This window comes from Sciurus vulgaris (assembly GCF_902686455.1).
Source record: "Sciurus vulgaris genome assembly, chromosome: 7".
Taxonomy (NCBI): Eukaryota; Metazoa; Chordata; class Mammalia; order Rodentia; family Sciuridae; genus Sciurus; species Sciurus vulgaris.
In genome coordinates this window covers 7,937,899-7,954,021 of record NC_136467.1, presented here as the reverse complement: position 1 = coordinate 7,954,021, position 16,123 = coordinate 7,937,899, and the positions used below count along the sequence as shown (strand labels likewise).

Here is a 16,123-nt window from a genome sequence, read left to right as displayed (position 1 = left end):
AAGCAAATGCTGAAGGCTGCTCTTTTCCTTTTTAAGATAAAGGTTTTCAAACATAAGTAGCAAGACAATGGGCTGCGTTGTGGCTCAGTGGTAAAGTGCTTGCCTAGCATGTGTGAGGCCTTGGGTTCAAGTCTCAGCACCACATATTAATTAATAAAATAAAAAGTCCATTGACAAAAAAAAAAAAATTTAAAAAAAGATCATTACCATGGAAATTTATGTGCCTGCCATTCTAACAACCATTGATGCCTTGCCAAATTTGCTTCAGATACACATTATGTCAGCGATGGGTCATATCACCATCCCCAGCAAAGGGCTTTCCTCTCTGTGACCTTGAACAATTGCTGTACCTCACAGTGAGTGACATCCGGGTGGTGAAACCGTGCAGATCGTAGCAAGGAGCCTCTTAGACGCAGGAGCTGAGTGGGGCGGGCTTTGAGCTCCTCTCAGGTGGAGGTTGGATTATAAGATATTCTGATTCCTTCCCGCTGGTGCTTCACTCCTCCATACTTTTGAACACTCCACGCACTATGAAATTATTTCCCTGTTGTATTCAGATTTAAATGTAGAGCTTCCAGATGAAGTTCCCCGTGGAGTCTGGGTTTGGATGTGGGTGGGTGTTAGTGGGGCAAGGTTAATGTGGTTCAAGGTCTAAGTTAAATCTCCAGGACTTATTTATGCTTAGGAATCTGGGGTTCACATGTCTTCAAGACGCAGAGGTGTGTCCATGAATTCTCTTGGACGTGGTCTTTTTTAACATTGGCCTTCGTGATCCACACCCAGTTTTCTGTAAAGTGATGCCTTGTTTGTGGTCATCCTGTCAAATAAGGAACTCAGATAATTTCTTTTGGAAAAATAAAATACTATTATAGGCTATTGAAAAACAACTGCCCACAAACTTAACTGGCTCAGTACATTAAAGGTTCAGTTCCCCTAGAACGCTGGGGTCAGGGCTGGAGGCGGGGGCTCTGCTGCGTGTGGTCAGCCACAGGCCTACACGGCGAGGTCTCTGCAGAACAGGAGCGGCACCTCTCTGCTCCCCAGGGCGGAGCCAAGTTTTTGCCCAGCCCTGCAGGCAGCGGGGCTGGGAGGTGGAGCTGTTGGCTGGGACAGCACCATCTTCACCAGAGTGACGGAGGAACGGGTGCCCCCGCTGCCTGGTGTGCGCCGTAGTTCCTTGGGAGGGTCCCCTCCTGGTTCACTGGTCCTGGAAGTCAGACCCCAGGAACTGCGTATGGTGGTGCACTGGGGGTGACTGGGAGCCTCCAGAGCCAGGCCGGCCCCTTTGGGGTGGGAAAGAAGACCCTGAAAAGCTCTACCTGTCCTGTTGCAGGGTGGACAGGGACCGTAGGCCCCAGGAAGAGTGATCTCAGAGGGCCAAGCCATTGTGGTTTGAAACGTTTGCTGGAAGGCATCACGGCTCACCGTTCAGCTAAAGTTCTTTGAGAAATGAAACAAGACAGGTCAGGTGCATTGCAACAGGTTCTCCAGGTGGCCCTCCTGCGGATCCTTGGCATTCAGGATGCAGACCCTGAATGGAGGGTGGGCTCTGAACTCCGGGTTGGATCTAGTTGTTGCAAGCTTCCGCTCACCTGGAGCAGTTATGGGAAGACCCCACGCAGCGAGGTGGCTGGAGGCCTGGAGGGCAGGTCTGCAGGACGGAGCCCTGGGAAAGCTCTGTGGGGCTGGACAGAGTCTCTGAGCATTCTTGCTGTTGAGCCAGTCACACAGGGCACGTTGGGCCCGGGAGGGACAGCGGCGTCTGTCCTGCACCGTACCCTGCAGAGGAGGGTGGGAGTCACCTTCCATGCGGAGAATGGCAAACCACCTGTCCAACCAAAGGACCTGGGTGGGGGGACAGCAGCGGTGGCAGCATTGGGAACCACGAAAAAAAAGAGACAAAAATCCACAGGTAGGTGAGAGGTCTGGTCTTGTGGTTACGAGCTTGGGTCTGGGCCAGAGCATCTGGGTTTGATTCTACCCCTTCCTTCCTGCGAATCCATTCACTGGTTCTTTTGGTACCCTGGGTCTATGTAGTGGGGCTAAAATTAGTCCCTATGCCATAGGGTTTTGAGGAAGAAGACATTTAATTCTGTGAAGTTTTGCACAGCTGTGTACTGCTGGCCCTGGTGCGGCTGAGGTGCTGTGCTCAACGCCCGGCTCAGACTGCACAGCAGTTAGGTGCCATTACTGGAGTGGTGACGAGGCTGGTCAGGGTTTGATGGGAATCGCAGCTGGAACATCATCTTCCCCTGGTGCAAGACTTTTTTCCTGTTCCTGGAGCCTGAGCAGCTCAGGGCACCAAACCTCCAGGAGGCGGATCATGTGGGAGTCCAGGCAAAGATCATGAAACCCTTAGGGGTGGGAAAGAGGGAGCTTAGTGCCAGCGGCCCCCCAGGTGGGGAGGGGGTTCTGGCAAGGAGGGTCTGCGGAGTCTGCCACGCTCCGTGGCCAGGAAGAGCAGTCTTCAGACTGGAGCGGCACTGTCCCTGTGGGTGTCTGGGAAGCTGCGGATGCAGCAGGAGGAGCAGGCTGCTGACCGGGCAGGCTGTACAGGCGTGGGTGCCGGCAGGTTGTGGGACGTCGCCATGGAGTCCTGTGCACTTAAGGCGAAGCCCCTGTTGGCGGTCTCCGTTCTTTGGCCTTCACCATAGGGACGCGGTTTGCTCAGCCTCCTGGTCAGTGGCACTCTGGGACCTGGAGCTCTGGTCTCCGTCCTCCTCTCTGTGGACCACGGGTCTGTCCTGGAGAGGTCCCTCCACCAGCACGGTCCTTATTTGCTCTTTCGACGCCTCGTTGACCATGTTGCCAGCAGCTTTCTGTGAGGCTGCTTGGCGCCACTCCACCAGGAAGAAAGGGACGCAGGCAGGCCAGCGAGAGCCCAGGGTCCGAGCTTGCTGGAGTGGCCCTGAGTGCAGGTCCGGGGGCTGGCAGTGAGCCTCGTGGCTCAGGCCTGCAGTAACTGGCGTGGGCCTTCCTCTTGCCCTGCGCAGGTAACCACGGGAAGGGCGAGCCTGTGTTCACAGGGGAGGTGGACTGTACCTACTTCTTCACGTGGGACACCAAGTACGCCTGCATCAAGGAGAAGGAAGGCCTGCTCTGCGGTGCCGGCGACGGGAAGAAGCGCTACGACCTGTCTGCACTGGCTCGCCACTCAGGTAGCCCTGCCCTGGTGTGACCCTCCCCTGCATGTGTGGGGGACACTGTTACTGCTTTTAATTGCCAGCGATTGCATTGTGACCCTTTTCCCACATCCTCTGTGGCTGTCTAGATTATAAGAAGCATTGCCGTAGGAGGGGAAACCACTCACATTCAAGGCCAGCATTCTCATCTCCTGGTTGGGTCATCTTGGCGCATCGCACCAGAGTTCAATGAGAACTGCCTGGTGCCTCCTGTACGTTGTGTTTAGAGACAGCACTTAGAGAGCAGCCTGGTGCCTCCTGTACGTTGTGTTTAGAGACAGCACTTAGAGAGCAGCCTTCCATGGGCAGGATTCCCGCTGGGCTCTGCGGCCCTGGAGGCTGGTGGAGCTGGGCCTCGCTCATGTCCTTTGACCCTGTGCTTTTGCCTTTCCTCTGCTGCCTCTTTCTCGTCTCCGAAATGGGAGCAGCATACCCCGCACCTTTCTTCCCAGGCCATGTGCCCTGGGTCCACCACACCTGGCTGCATCATCATGGGTCACTGTGGTAGCTGTGTCCTGGTGAAGACCCAGTGAGCTTGCAGAGCATTTTATGGGGTAGGCACCAGGATGGCACTGGGCGGCCATGTGGCAGTGGCGCTGGGCAGTGCGGCCCCTGCCTTCCTGGGGCGTGGTGCTTTATGGGAAGGAGCTGGACGGAGCGATTGGAACGGAAGCTTTGGTGGGTGGCCTGACCTCACGGGGTTGGTCTGACTTCACGGGGTTGGTGGGGCGGGGTGGGGCGTGTCTAGACCCAGCGGTTCTGGCTTGGGTAGGCAGGAGCCCGTCGCATCTGTAGGGCGGAGGTCATTCCTGGGGCAGAGGAGGACCTGCACAGAGTCACACAGTGACCACCTGTGACATGACTGTCTCCCGAGACCTTTTTCGAAACGTGCCAGTTAGGGGGCTTGCTCTTCGTGGAGGGCTGGGAAGCCTCCCTCGAATGAAGGGCCCGAGGGCTCCGCCATGAGCCAGTCAGCAAAGTGTTCGCAGGAGTGATCCTTGTGCTTTCCTGGGGAAAACCAGGCCCCTGTGCGCTAATGAAGAGGTGGGTGTTCTGCGCAGAGGGGGCAAGGTAGTCTTGGGGTTGGAGGCCTGGTCGAGGACTGCTGCCGTGTTGATGGCGTTCGCCCGATGAGCTCCTGCCGCGGTTCCTTGCAGTGTATCTGTGAGGTGGCAGGTCCCTGTGGTCCGCATTTAATGTTCTGTCGCGGTGCCCAAGACACAGTGTAGGAGCTGCCAGGGGTGCACTCGGCGAACTCCCTGACCCAGCCCTGGTTCTCCAGGAACCTGGAGGATTATTGTAGCATTGAACGTAGATAGCTGTGAGATGAGAGCCGAGATCCTGCTTGCTGCCCAGCAAGTCCGTTCCAGAGACTCCATAGCCCTCCCGCACTAGCACAGCACGTGTGGCCTTGCGCTCACCACCGTCCTGCGTGGCTCCTCAGGCTGTGGACACCAGAGGGCAGGTCTCCCCAGCCTGTGCCTTTCCTGGCGGGCTGAGGGCTCTTGCCGTCGGCAGTGGGGTGGTTTGCTTTCCAAGACCACTCTCTCTGCTGTCGTGTTCTTGACACGCAGATGCGTCCCGCCTTCTGTGACCATCAGCAGGCTTGAGCCTTTGGGTCCAGTGACCCGCAGGTCCTGCTTACTCCCAGGGCTGCTCTGCTGAGAGGCTGTAGGTTCCTTTGGCAGCATAGGTCACATCGTGTTGTTGATGGCCATTCATTCTGCCAGACCCAAGACTGGCTGGCCTTTGATTTGGTTCTCAGCTTCTGCTTTTGCACTGTGGGTCTTGGGGGAATTTTGCTTTTTAATTCTCTCTGTTCAGAAGCTGGTTGAGGCCTGATTCATTTCTGTCACCAGCTGAGAAAGTGGAGCCTCTCGGGAGGCCCTGTGCTCTGACCTTCCCGGGTCCAGAAGTGGCCTGCCTGGGATTTCCTGGCCAGGAGCTTAGCTTTGGTCTTGACCTGTGGCTTAGTCACCATTAGTGGTGGGACTCCCGGAAGAGAAATCCTCTGCCCTCGGGTGAAGAAACTTTGTTTGTGGTCACAGAATCAGAGCAGAATTGGGAAGCCGTGGTTGGCAGCCAGACAGAAGCAGAAAAGAAGCATTTCTTCATCAACGTGTGTCACAAGGTGCTGCCCCAGGGCAAGGCCACAAGCTGCCCTGAAGACGCTGCTGTGTGTGCTGTGGGTGAGTTGTGGGGGAGGGTCCGGGCGGCCCTTTTCCTAAGGGAGGGTGGGAGGGCGGGCCTGGCTGCTTCCTGTGCGGAGTGGCTTGGAAAACCCTCCTGAGGTTGGTGCAGCTTGCTGTCTCTGGGTGCAGCATAAAGATGGTAAAGAACTAGTTTCAGTGACACAGACGTTGGTGACCTCTGGGTGCACTCTGAAGTCCTGTGGTCGCTCCACCATCTCTCCAGTAAAGTGATACTACTGTTAACACCTTTGCGGCCTGGCTCCAGGGTGGACCTGGGCCGCAGCCTCGGGGGCACTTGTACCCCAGGTGCCCTTGCTGCTTCTGGTCCTGTGGCTTTGTGCAGACTTCCGTCAGAGGCACAGAGGGTCAGTAGTGTGTCGTCAAAGGCACCCTTGGAAAGGCCAGGAGGTGAGAGTAGGGAGAATCCGCTGCACGCGTCAGCTCAGGAGCTGCGGCTCAGTGGACATCGGGTATCGTGCCGGGTTCCCAGTCAGGGCACGTTTTTAAAAGCAGGCGCGTTTCTGTTCATGTGTAGAGGAACTTGGGACAGAGTTTTATTACTTTATAGTGAAAAGTATTAAAACGGAACCAAGAATTCAGAGGCCTCCTGCTTGGGTTGCTGGGCAGGTTTAGTGATTCTGTTGGTCGTGGGCTCACCCTTGCCCCGGGCTCTGCTCTCAGGGCAGCTGGGGCCAGGCAGGAAGCAGGATAGCGTCCTTTTGCAGGTGGCATGAAGCCCGTGCTGTCCACTATTTTGTGTTTAGGGGGACACTGTGATTCACAACACTTTCCTGCCAGGCCTGGAGGTGGCCTTGGGGGTCGCCCACCCTAACCAGGTTAAGTGGGCTGGAGAAGGGCCGAGCTGCACCTGCAGGGTTTGGGCTGATGTGGGTACATGTTTTGTCTGCACCGTGAGCTTTCCTTTTCTTTCTGGGTGGGCCTGGGGCTGGACCCCAGGGCCTCCTGCACCTGGCAGCCCTCTGCCTCCGAGCCACACCCCAGCCCTCACCACGACCGTTCGCAACCACGACCCTTCCCACTTCTTTCTCTTTTCCAGATAAGAATGGAAGTAGGAATCTGGGGAAGTTTGTGTCCTCGCCCACAAAGGAGAAAGGAAACATTCAGCTTTCCTACTCAGATGGTGATGATTGTGGTGGTGACAAGAACATAGCCACTAACATCACACTCGTGTGCAAGCCAGGTAATGGTTTTAAGGAGGAAGAAACGTCCCTGGCGTTGACCAGAGGTGTGCTACACTTGTGTCCCTGTCCCCCCGTCCCTGCGGAGGGTCCCGGTGGTGAGATGGGTCAGTTGACTTCAACCCAGAAGTGGAGAAACCGTGTGGTGCCAACGGGGAGGTGGGTCCTTGTTTTCCACCCGAGCCCTGAGCCCAGCGTCCTGTTCCTTAGGACTGCTGTAGGGCCAGAGATGAAGTGCCCAGCAAAGGGGAAGAACCGTCCCTACTGGGGCATGGAATGCGTGATCTCACCATCTATATGCAGCGTTATCTTAGCCTCCCTTTGCTTACTGATGAGCGTCGTTTTTACTGAATCGAGGTCTACAAATGCTCACGCATCTTAACTTCCCGTAGGGTTGTTTCCTGTGAATATTCTTCTGTGTTGCCTGGTCCCTCTAGTTTGTAGGGGTTTCCTTGTTGACGTGGCATGGTTTCATGGCTTTTAACCATTTCCCCTATTGCTGGATTACTGGCGTGTTTCCAGTGTTGGGAATGTGATCCCACACATCCTCCCCTGACCTCCCACTGAAACACTTCCTTTGGATAAATTCCTTGCAGTGGGAGAGGGTCACAGACCACGACTTTTTTTTCTAGTTTGTTTTATCATAGTAAAATGTGTGTAACATAAAACTTACTGTTCTAATCACCTTTAAAATTCTGACAAAACATGCATAGCCTGAAGTTGACCCTGACCCATCTTCAAGTGTGTGGTTCAGTGCACTGAGCACAGGCACGTTGCTTTGCATCCCCTCCGGAGGCGTCTCCAGAGCCTTTTCATCTTCCCAGAGTGAAACTGAGTGCCATTGAACAGGAACTCTCCATTCCTTCCTCGCCAGCCGCCATTCTCACGTCTGTCCCCTGGGTTTGATTGTTCTAGATGTTTCACATGAGCCAACCATGCAGGAGTCGAAAGGTCAGCTCTCGCACCTTCGGTGTGCTGCGCCTCATTTCCTACCATCTTTCTCAAGCCTGCTGTGTGCGCGCGCGCAGTACCAGAGGTGTTCTACCACTGAGCTACATTCTAGCCCGTTAAAATTTTTAAAAAATTTTGAAGCAGAGTCCCACTCTGTTGTCCAGACTGACCTTGAACTTGCACCTCTCCTGCCTCGGCTTCCTGAGTAGCTGGGATTCCTGAATGCTTTTAACAAAGCCAGAGTAAGAAAGGTGATGGGTTTCCTCCCCCGACGCAGGTGACCTGGAGAGTGGCCCGGTGTTGAGAGCATCCAGGGACGACGGCTGCTTCTACGAGTTTGAGTGGCACACGGCAGCAGCCTGCGTGCTCTCGAGGACAGAAGGGGAGAACTGCACGGTCTTCGACTCCCAGGCAGGTGTGTCTCAGCAGCACCTCTGTGTTCAGTGGCCTCGGAACCACTGAAGGTTTTTCCTGAACATTTCTGAGTGTTTTGGAGGGAACCTGCTTTAGAGTTCAGTAAAAGCTGTTTGGCCAAAACTGAACGTCTGATGCCGGGGCTGGACTGTTGGAGGTGCCGTCAGCTCGTGGTCGAGTTGGGCTTGCTGCATGCCACACCTCAGGAACACGAGAGGGCTCAGGTCGAAAGGCTTTTGTACAAATGCTAGCCCAGAATCTACCTTGGAGACTCTGCAAGGAGGACACTGGACTGTGGTCATCCCACTAGGACATACCGTGGCGTAGGAGGCAGGCACCTGTGGGCTTTGGGTCACACTGTAGGTTAATGCTGTGTGGGGGGCGGTGGCGCTGGCTCCATCTCCAGGGCAAGCGCTGGTGACTGCGGGGTTTCTTTGGGCTTCTTCCTGGGGAATTACCTCCTGTTCGCTGTGGAGGGAGGTCACCTTGAGGACTCTGTTCTGACTGGCCTTACGTGCTTTTATTGTTTGAAATCCCACGTAGGGTTTTCTTTTAATTTGTCACCGCTCACAAAGAAAAATGGTGCCTACAAAGTGGAGACGGACAAGTATGACTTCTACATAAACGTCTGTGGAGCGGTGTCCGTGGAGCCGTGTCAGCCAGACGCCGGGGCCTGCCAGGTGGCGAAGAGGCAAGTGACGCTCAGGCTGGGTCCATCCTGCTGGGAACGGTCGTGTCACCCCTGCACCCTGGCTCTGCGCAAAGGCCATGTCCAGTTGCCAGGAGGACCTGAGGGGTCCAGGAGCCTGGTTTGCCAGAGAGAGCAGGCCGTCCCGCACGAGGGGCTCAGAGCGCCCCACTCCTGTGCGTTTTGCGCATTTTAAACATCGATACGGTATCTCTCTTCTGTGGGGTGTCGGGTAGGCGAAGTCATGAACTCGAGGCGGTGCTGCTGAGAGCAGGTCTGGTCCTGGTGGGGCCAGGGTGGCCCGCTGTCCCCTGCAGGTGGAGACTGCCGGCCGGTTTCCCGTGCCCTGCGGCCCGGTCCTGCTTGCAGACTGCTCCCCTTTGCCCAGTGGTCCTTCCTTCAACCCCAGTGCAGCCTGAGACTCTTCTGCTGGTCTGGGTTTTCTGAGAGACGTTTGTGTGTTTTAGTGATAAGAAGTCTTGGAACTTGGGACTGAGTAATGCTAAGCTTTCGTATTACGATGGGATGATCCAGCTGAGCTACAGGGACGGCACGCCCTACAATAACGAGAAGCACACCCCGAGGGCGACCCTGATCACTTTTCTCTGCGATCGAGAGGCTGGAGTCGGCTTCCCTGAGTACCAGGTAGGAGTCGTCCTGTGTAGTTGTCCCTGGGGACGCTCGGGTTGACCCTTTACTTACAAGCAGAGCTGTTTTCATTCTGGTTTTCTGGACAAATCATTTTGATTGTTCGTTTCAGGTTTGCTGGGGTATATGGGCGGTATTTATACATCTGTTGGGCTGTTTATTCAGGGGGCAGATGCCTTGATGGTTGCCTCCTACCCTGTTGTTTTGGGGTATAAAACACACAAAAACATCAGAAGTCATCCTTACCCCACTTACCAAGACTGAGTTTCTGTCTTCGTATGTGACTAGGCAGTCTTCTTTTCATAACGTTAAGGACGTGGACGCAGGAAACTTTCTTCCACAGAGTTCATTTAACACAGCACCCTTGTGTGTGTTGAACGCCCTTTGTGTGACGTTTCTTTTTGTCATCTGTGCTGGTCAGCCTTTCCTTTGTACGGCAAACGTGAGATGATCAGTCTGCAGGAGAGAAAGCTTGCAGTTTTGGAGGCCTCAGCCTCTGATCTATTGGCCTCATTGCTTTGGGCCTCTGGTGAGGTGATCCATCATGGTGGAAGGCTGTCTGCCGCATGGCCAGGAAGCAAGAGATGGAGGAGGGGGCCGGGGTCTCACTGTCCTTGGTGGGCACGCCCCAGTGCCACCTAAAGACCTTCTACCACACCTGCCTCTTAAAGGTTCCACCCCCTCCCACTCGTGCCAGCTGGGGACTGAGACTGGACCACATGGGCCTTTGGGGGACATTCAGCGTCCAAACTGCAGCACCATGCGTTCCTCTTTCCCTGTCCTGCAACTAGGAAGAGGACAGCTCCACCTACAACTTCCGATGGTACACCAGTTACGCCTGCCCAGAGGAGCCCCTGGAGTGTGTGGTGACTGACCCCTCCACGCTGGAGCAGTACGATCTGTCCAGGTGAGGCCCCTCCGTGGTGCTGGTGAGCCCGTGCCCAGCCGAGGTCACGTGGGAGCAAGGCCGGGAGGCTGCTGCAGGAGGAGTCGGAGGTCTTGGCCGTGCTGCCCGCTCTTTGCTACAGCAAGACCTTGTCTGTGGCTTTGTCATCTGAATCGGTGATTGTTGGGGCAAGGCGTGGGGGCGTACCGAAGCAGACTCAGGGTGGGCTGCACGCACAGCTTGGTGAGGGGCAAATATAAGCCAGCATCCCAAGTCATGTGAGCGGCTTGTGTTGCTTGGAAAGTGTGTTTCGCTGACAGCTTCTCTGCCTGGGAATACCTGCATGCAGCAGGTCAGCTCTTAAAAACCATAATCTTGCTTTGAAATTTCAGTCTGGCAAAGTCTGAAGGTGGTCGTGGAGGAAACTGGTATGCCATGGACAGTTCAGGGGAGCATGTCACCTGGAGGAAGTACTACATCAACGTGTGCCGGCCCCTGAACCCCGTGCCGGGCTGTGATCGATACGCGTCTGCCTGCCAGATGAAGTATGAGGAGAATCAGGTGAGTCTGCCTTCCCCGGGTGTCTCCTCTTCCCGAGGTGTGTGGCCAGGTGCACGGAGGTGATGATTTGGGGACTCCAGATCAAAGCTGGCCTGTCTGCTCAGGTGCAGCCCTCTGCACAGGAGGGGGACCCAGTGTGAACTGCCTGCCTCCTGCACTGTCATGCTTGCGTCTATTCGGATTTGAACCTTAAAGAAAGTGCCAGGGCGTTTTCCACCTTTGAACAAATAAAGGGGAAAGAAAGCTCTTAATGATTATGTCCGTCCTGGGTTCAAGCGTCTTTGATTCAGTAGACCTCTGTAACAATTTTCGCCTCCAGGGGAAAAATCAGTTTGGGGGTTGTGTGGATGTTCTGGATCCGGGCCTCAGCTCCCACTTTTGGTGCATCCAGTTGCATTCAGTGACCTCCAGGATCTCTGTGCGTTTCCTTGTAGATGGTGACCCTCATGGTAAAGGGTTACCTACTATAAACACAGCAGGCCAGGGGTGTGCTTTTCTTGGCACAGTTAATGGCACTCTGGTGGTTAGAACTGAGTTCTTGGGGTTTGGGTGTAAAGCCCAGCGGCAGAGTATTTACCTAGCTCAGGTGAGGCCTGGAATCAATCCCCAGCATGATTGATTGATTGATTGATTGATTGATTGATTGATAGAGATAGATAGAGCCCAGCACAATAGATAAATAGCTAGATCTTCAGCATGATAGGTAGGTAGGTAGGTAGGTTGATAAATCTCCAGCACAACACGTAGATAGATGGATCCACAAGATGATAGGTAGGTCTCCAGCACAGTAGACAGATACAGATCCTTAGCATGATGGATGCATAGAAAGATCCCAGCACAATAGATAAATAGACCCCTGCGTGACGGATAGATAGGAAGGCAGGCAGGCAGACAGGAGAGAACTGTGTGTCTTTGTGCACGTGCGGTGCTCCTTCTTGGAGCAGTGACCTCAGTATTGCCAGTCCTCGTTCCTGGTTGTGCATTGTGAGTCGACTTCCTCGCTGTCATTTAGTATCACAGGTCATCATGCTCACTGCTTCCTTGGGCCTTCTTGGACATGCCCTGTGGCTCTACATACTTGCCCTAGCTGAGGCTGAGTCAGTGATGCTCTGTCCTGTTGTTTCAGCCTCCTGCTGAGATGCAGAGGCTGGAGTTGGGTCAGTACAGAATCCCTGGCTCTGGGGCCAGGTGGACGGGGGTCTGAGTCTTCCGTGTGCACCTGTTAGTGGGACAGCCTTCGGGGAGTCACTTAACACTTAGGAGCCTCATGTTTCCTTTTCATAAAATAAAGTGCGACCTGTCAATGTGGGTTGTTGCCAGGGTTTAAGATTGTAGCCTAGGTGAGATATGCGCATGTGCTGCAGAGTCCCCAGGAGCAGTGCTGCAGTGTTCAGTGACCGCAGCAGGTGGCCTTAACTACCTAGGGTGTGACTGCAGGAGGCTGTGACTACCTAGGGTGTGACTGCAGGAGGCTGTGACTACCTAGGGTGTGACTACAGGAGGCTGTGACTACCTAGGGTGTGACTGCAGGTGGCTGTGACTACCTAGGGTGTGACTGCAGGTGGCTGTGACTACCTAGGTTGTGACTGCAGTTGGCTGTGACTACCTAGGGTGTGACTACAGGTGGCCTTGACTACCTAGGGTGTGACTACAGGAGGCTGTGACTACCTAGGGTGTGACTCCAGGTGGCTGTGACTACCTAGGGTGTGACTGCAGGTGGCTGTGACTACCTAGGGTGTGACTGCAGGTGGCTGTGACTACCTAGGGTGTGACTGTAGGTGGCTGTGACTACCTAGGGTGTGACTGCAGGTGGCTGTGACTACCTAGGGTGTGACTGCAGGAGGCTGTGACTACCTAGGGTGTGACTGCAGGAGGCTGTGACTTCCTAGGGTTTGACTGCAGGAGGCTGTGACTACCTAGGGTATGACTACAGGAGGCTGTGACTACCTAGGGTGTGACTGCAGGTGGCTGTGACTACCTAGGGTGTGACTGCAGGAGACTGTGACTACCTAGGGTGTGACTACAGGTGGCTGTAACTACCTAGGGTGTGACTACAGGTGGCTGTGACTACCTAGGGTGTGACTACAGGAGGCTGTGACTACCTCGGGTGTGACTACAGGAGGCTGTGACTACCTAGGGTGTGACTACAGGTGGCTGTGACTACCTAGGGTGTGACTACAGGTGGCTGTGACTACCTAGGGTGTGACTGCAGGTGGCTGTGACTACCTAGGGTGTGACTGCAGGTGGCTGTGACTACCTAGGGTGTGACTACAGGAGGCTGTGCCTACCTAGGGTGTGACTACAGGAGGCTGTGACTACCTAGGGTGTGACTACAGGTGGCTGTAACTACCTAGGGTGTGACTACAGGTGGCTGTGACTACCTAGGGTGTGACTACAGGAGGCTGTGACTACCTAGGGTGTGACTACAGGTGGCTGTGACTACCTAGGGTGTGACTACAGGTGGCTGTGACTACCTAGGGTGTGACTACAGGAGGCTATGACTACCTAGGGTGTGACTACAGGAGGCTGTGACTACCTAGGGTGTGACTACAGGTGGCTGTAACTACCTAGGGTGTGACTACAGGTGGCTGTGACTACCGTAAAGCCTGACTCAGGATATTGCAGGGCTCCTACACCGAGGCGGTGGCCATCAGCAACCTGGGGGTGGCCACGGCGGGCCCCGTGGTGGAAGAGAGCGGCAGCCTGCTCCTGGAGTACGTGAACGGCTCGGCCTGCACCACCAGCGATGGCCGGCTGACCACCTACAGCACCAGGATCCACCTTATCTGCTCCAGGGGAAGCCTGGTAAGGCGCTGCTGGGGAGGGCGAGGGGGAACGCCGCGGGGAGGTGCTCCGGGCTCACGATGCGCAGGTACAGGGACCTTTGCTTTTCATCATGCTGGAATGTAAATCCAAAATGTTCCGTTTTGGACATTTTGGGTAAGAACACTAAGGCCAGGCGTGGTGTTGTCACCTCTAATCCGAGCCACTCAGGAGACTGAGGCGGGGTCCCAAGTTCCAGGCCAGCCTCAGCAACTCAGGGTCTTTTGAGCAAAATACTGTCTCAAAATAAAAAAATAAAATGGCTGGGGATGTAGCTTGGTGTAGCAGCCCTGGGTTAATTCCTGGTACCAAAAAAAATTTCAAAAAGGAAAGAAACATTAAGCACTTCGGTGCATCCCTTACCAGGACCCATGTCCAAAACTGTTCCATATTGTCCCAAACGCAGTTGCTTCCTATGTTTATATCAGGGTCCTGGGTGTTTGAATACTTAATGGTCAGGTCAGCAGAGGGTGTTAAATTCTGCTTGGACAATACAGTTACATGCCGATGGTTAAGAACCCCGCACGGGGCAGGTTGTGGCCACCGCGTTGCACTGGTGTTCTGTTGGCTGGATCATCATTCTCTTTGCTTGTGTCCTGCACTTGTCTTTCAGAACACCCACCCCATATTTTCTCTCAACTGGGGGTGTGTGGTCAGTTTCCTGTGGAATACGGAGGCTGCCTGCCCTGTGCAGACGATGACAGACACTGACCAGGTATGTGCTGGGCTTACCTGCCCCTCGTTGAGCTTCCTGCTTGATGGTCCCCCTGGTGTCCAGCTCTGAACTGCCCCCCTTGGCATCTGATCTGCATGGACAGCAGGTGTCTGGAGTCCATGCTGCTTTCTCCTCCCCACCCTCGGCGTCGGATCTGGGATGAGAAGCAGAAGCCTTGCTTCTGCTCCCGCTCGCCGTGGAGCCTCCTTCACCCTGCCCTTCCTGAGGCAGTGGCATCCCCCCAGGCGGGCTCTGGGCTTCTCCATCCCATAGAGGTCTGGGTGGCTCGTACATCACCCCGTGTCCGTTACCTGAAGGACAGGGCCCTCATGCTTCATGGGATAGCGTCCACGGAGGAAAGCCGAGTGTTCTGATGTGGCCTCATCCACAGGGAGAGCCCGCGGCTCCATGGGACCCTCCTGTAGGGCAGGGTGGCTGCGCTGTGGGCCGAAGGCTCGAATGCCCCGTTCAGCCACGCTTCGCAGCCTCTCCTCTTCCCGCTGGTCACTGCCACGGTGCCTAGGCTGTCTCACTGGTGCGGCCCTGGCCCTGCTCCTCCCAGCCGCATGCTGTCCTGCGGAGTGTGGCAGCAAGCTGCTCCTCCTGGGCTCTGCCTTCCCAGGGCAGCCAGTCCGTGTGGTGCTCTCGCTTTATGGTGGGGATCGTTCCCTCCCTCCCTTGTAATCCCCGGGACTGCTGAGTCACTGGCAGCAGAGTCCTTGGCTTATCTGCATGGATGAGCCCAGCTCAGGGTCCTGGCTGGTAGGTGCTCTGTGAGGGTGGGAACAGGGGCTGCCAGGTTCCTTACCTGTGCCTTGTGCTTCTGGGGCAGCGCTTGGTGGACACAGGAAGCCCATGGCCAAGTTAATTACTCCTCAAGAGGAGGGGAGGTGGTTGGAGTTACCCTGTCATATCCCATCATGAGTAATTCCGAGAATAATTCAGAGACAGAAAACAGAACCCAAGATTTCTTGAGATGTTTTGCTGAGGAATTATTTGTGGTCTCTGATGGTTCTCGCCTACCTTTCCCCTTAGGGATTAGCAATACTCTGCTTATTCAGGGAATGCAGTGGTTCGAGTTTTGGGCGAGCACCTCTGAGCGCATGTCACTCCTGGTGGGGGAAGACGCTGTGTTGGAAGGGTTGGGTTTGCACAGGACTGCCTGTTTGGAAGGGACTTTTAAAGTAAATCAGAAGCAAGCTCTGGGGAGCCAGCACGCAGTTTTCTGGAGGTGCTTTGTTTGTTGTGCTGCTGTGGAGCTGGACTGAATGTCTGTTTTGTCTCCTGTAGGCTTGCTCTATAAGGGACCCCAACACTGGATTTGTGTTTGATCTCAACCCACTCAACAGCTCGCAAGGATACGTGGTCTCGGGCATTGGGAAGACCTTTGTGGTAAGAGTAATATGATGAATTCCTCGTTTGCTTGGAATCAAGGAGACAGGGCATTAAAGCAGGGAACCTGGGTGGCAGATGTCCTCAGGAATCTCCAGCACTCTGATGGAAGATGAGAAAGTACAGGTTTAAGGGGAAAACACAGTACACTGTCCCCACTGTCCTGTGGCTGTTCCCCTGTGGGCATGGTATCTTCTTGGTCTGATGCTGTGTCCAGCAGCAGTCCCCAGAGCCACAGCGTCGGCATCACCTGGCCCCACCCTGGACCTTGTGAGTCAGAGACTCTGGGCCGGGCCCAGCAGTTAGACTCAAGCCCTCCAGGTGATGAGCAGTGAAGTTTGAGACCTTCTTGTCAAGAGGAAATGGTGATTAAATTGTCCCATACGAGGAAGACAACATAGGTGACTGTGTTCTAGAATCTTCAGAGAGTATTTTCTTTTCTTTTCTTTTTTTTTTTTTTGCGGTACTGGGG

At 54.8% G+C, this 16,123-nt stretch overlaps 1 protein-coding gene across 1 annotated transcript in view; it reads left to right on the top strand.

Moving 5' to 3' along the window:
- IGF2R (insulin like growth factor 2 receptor) overlaps window positions 1-16,123 on the top strand; it is a 100,898-nt gene that overhangs the window by 40,694 nt on the left and 44,081 nt on the right. The window contains exons 11-21 of the mRNA XM_079146596.1: window positions 2,994-3,158; window positions 5,231-5,371; window positions 6,432-6,575; window positions 7,802-7,939; window positions 8,482-8,629; window positions 9,094-9,271; window positions 10,066-10,181; window positions 10,553-10,721; window positions 13,347-13,526; window positions 14,158-14,259; window positions 15,550-15,651. Of these exons, the coding sequence (XP_079002722.1) occupies window positions 2,994-3,158; window positions 5,231-5,371; window positions 6,432-6,575; window positions 7,802-7,939; window positions 8,482-8,629; window positions 9,094-9,271; window positions 10,066-10,181; window positions 10,553-10,721; window positions 13,347-13,526; window positions 14,158-14,259; window positions 15,550-15,651 (1,583 nt within the window). The remainder of the gene's footprint in view (window positions 1-2,993; window positions 3,159-5,230; window positions 5,372-6,431; window positions 6,576-7,801; window positions 7,940-8,481; window positions 8,630-9,093; window positions 9,272-10,065; window positions 10,182-10,552; window positions 10,722-13,346; window positions 13,527-14,157; window positions 14,260-15,549; window positions 15,652-16,123) is intronic.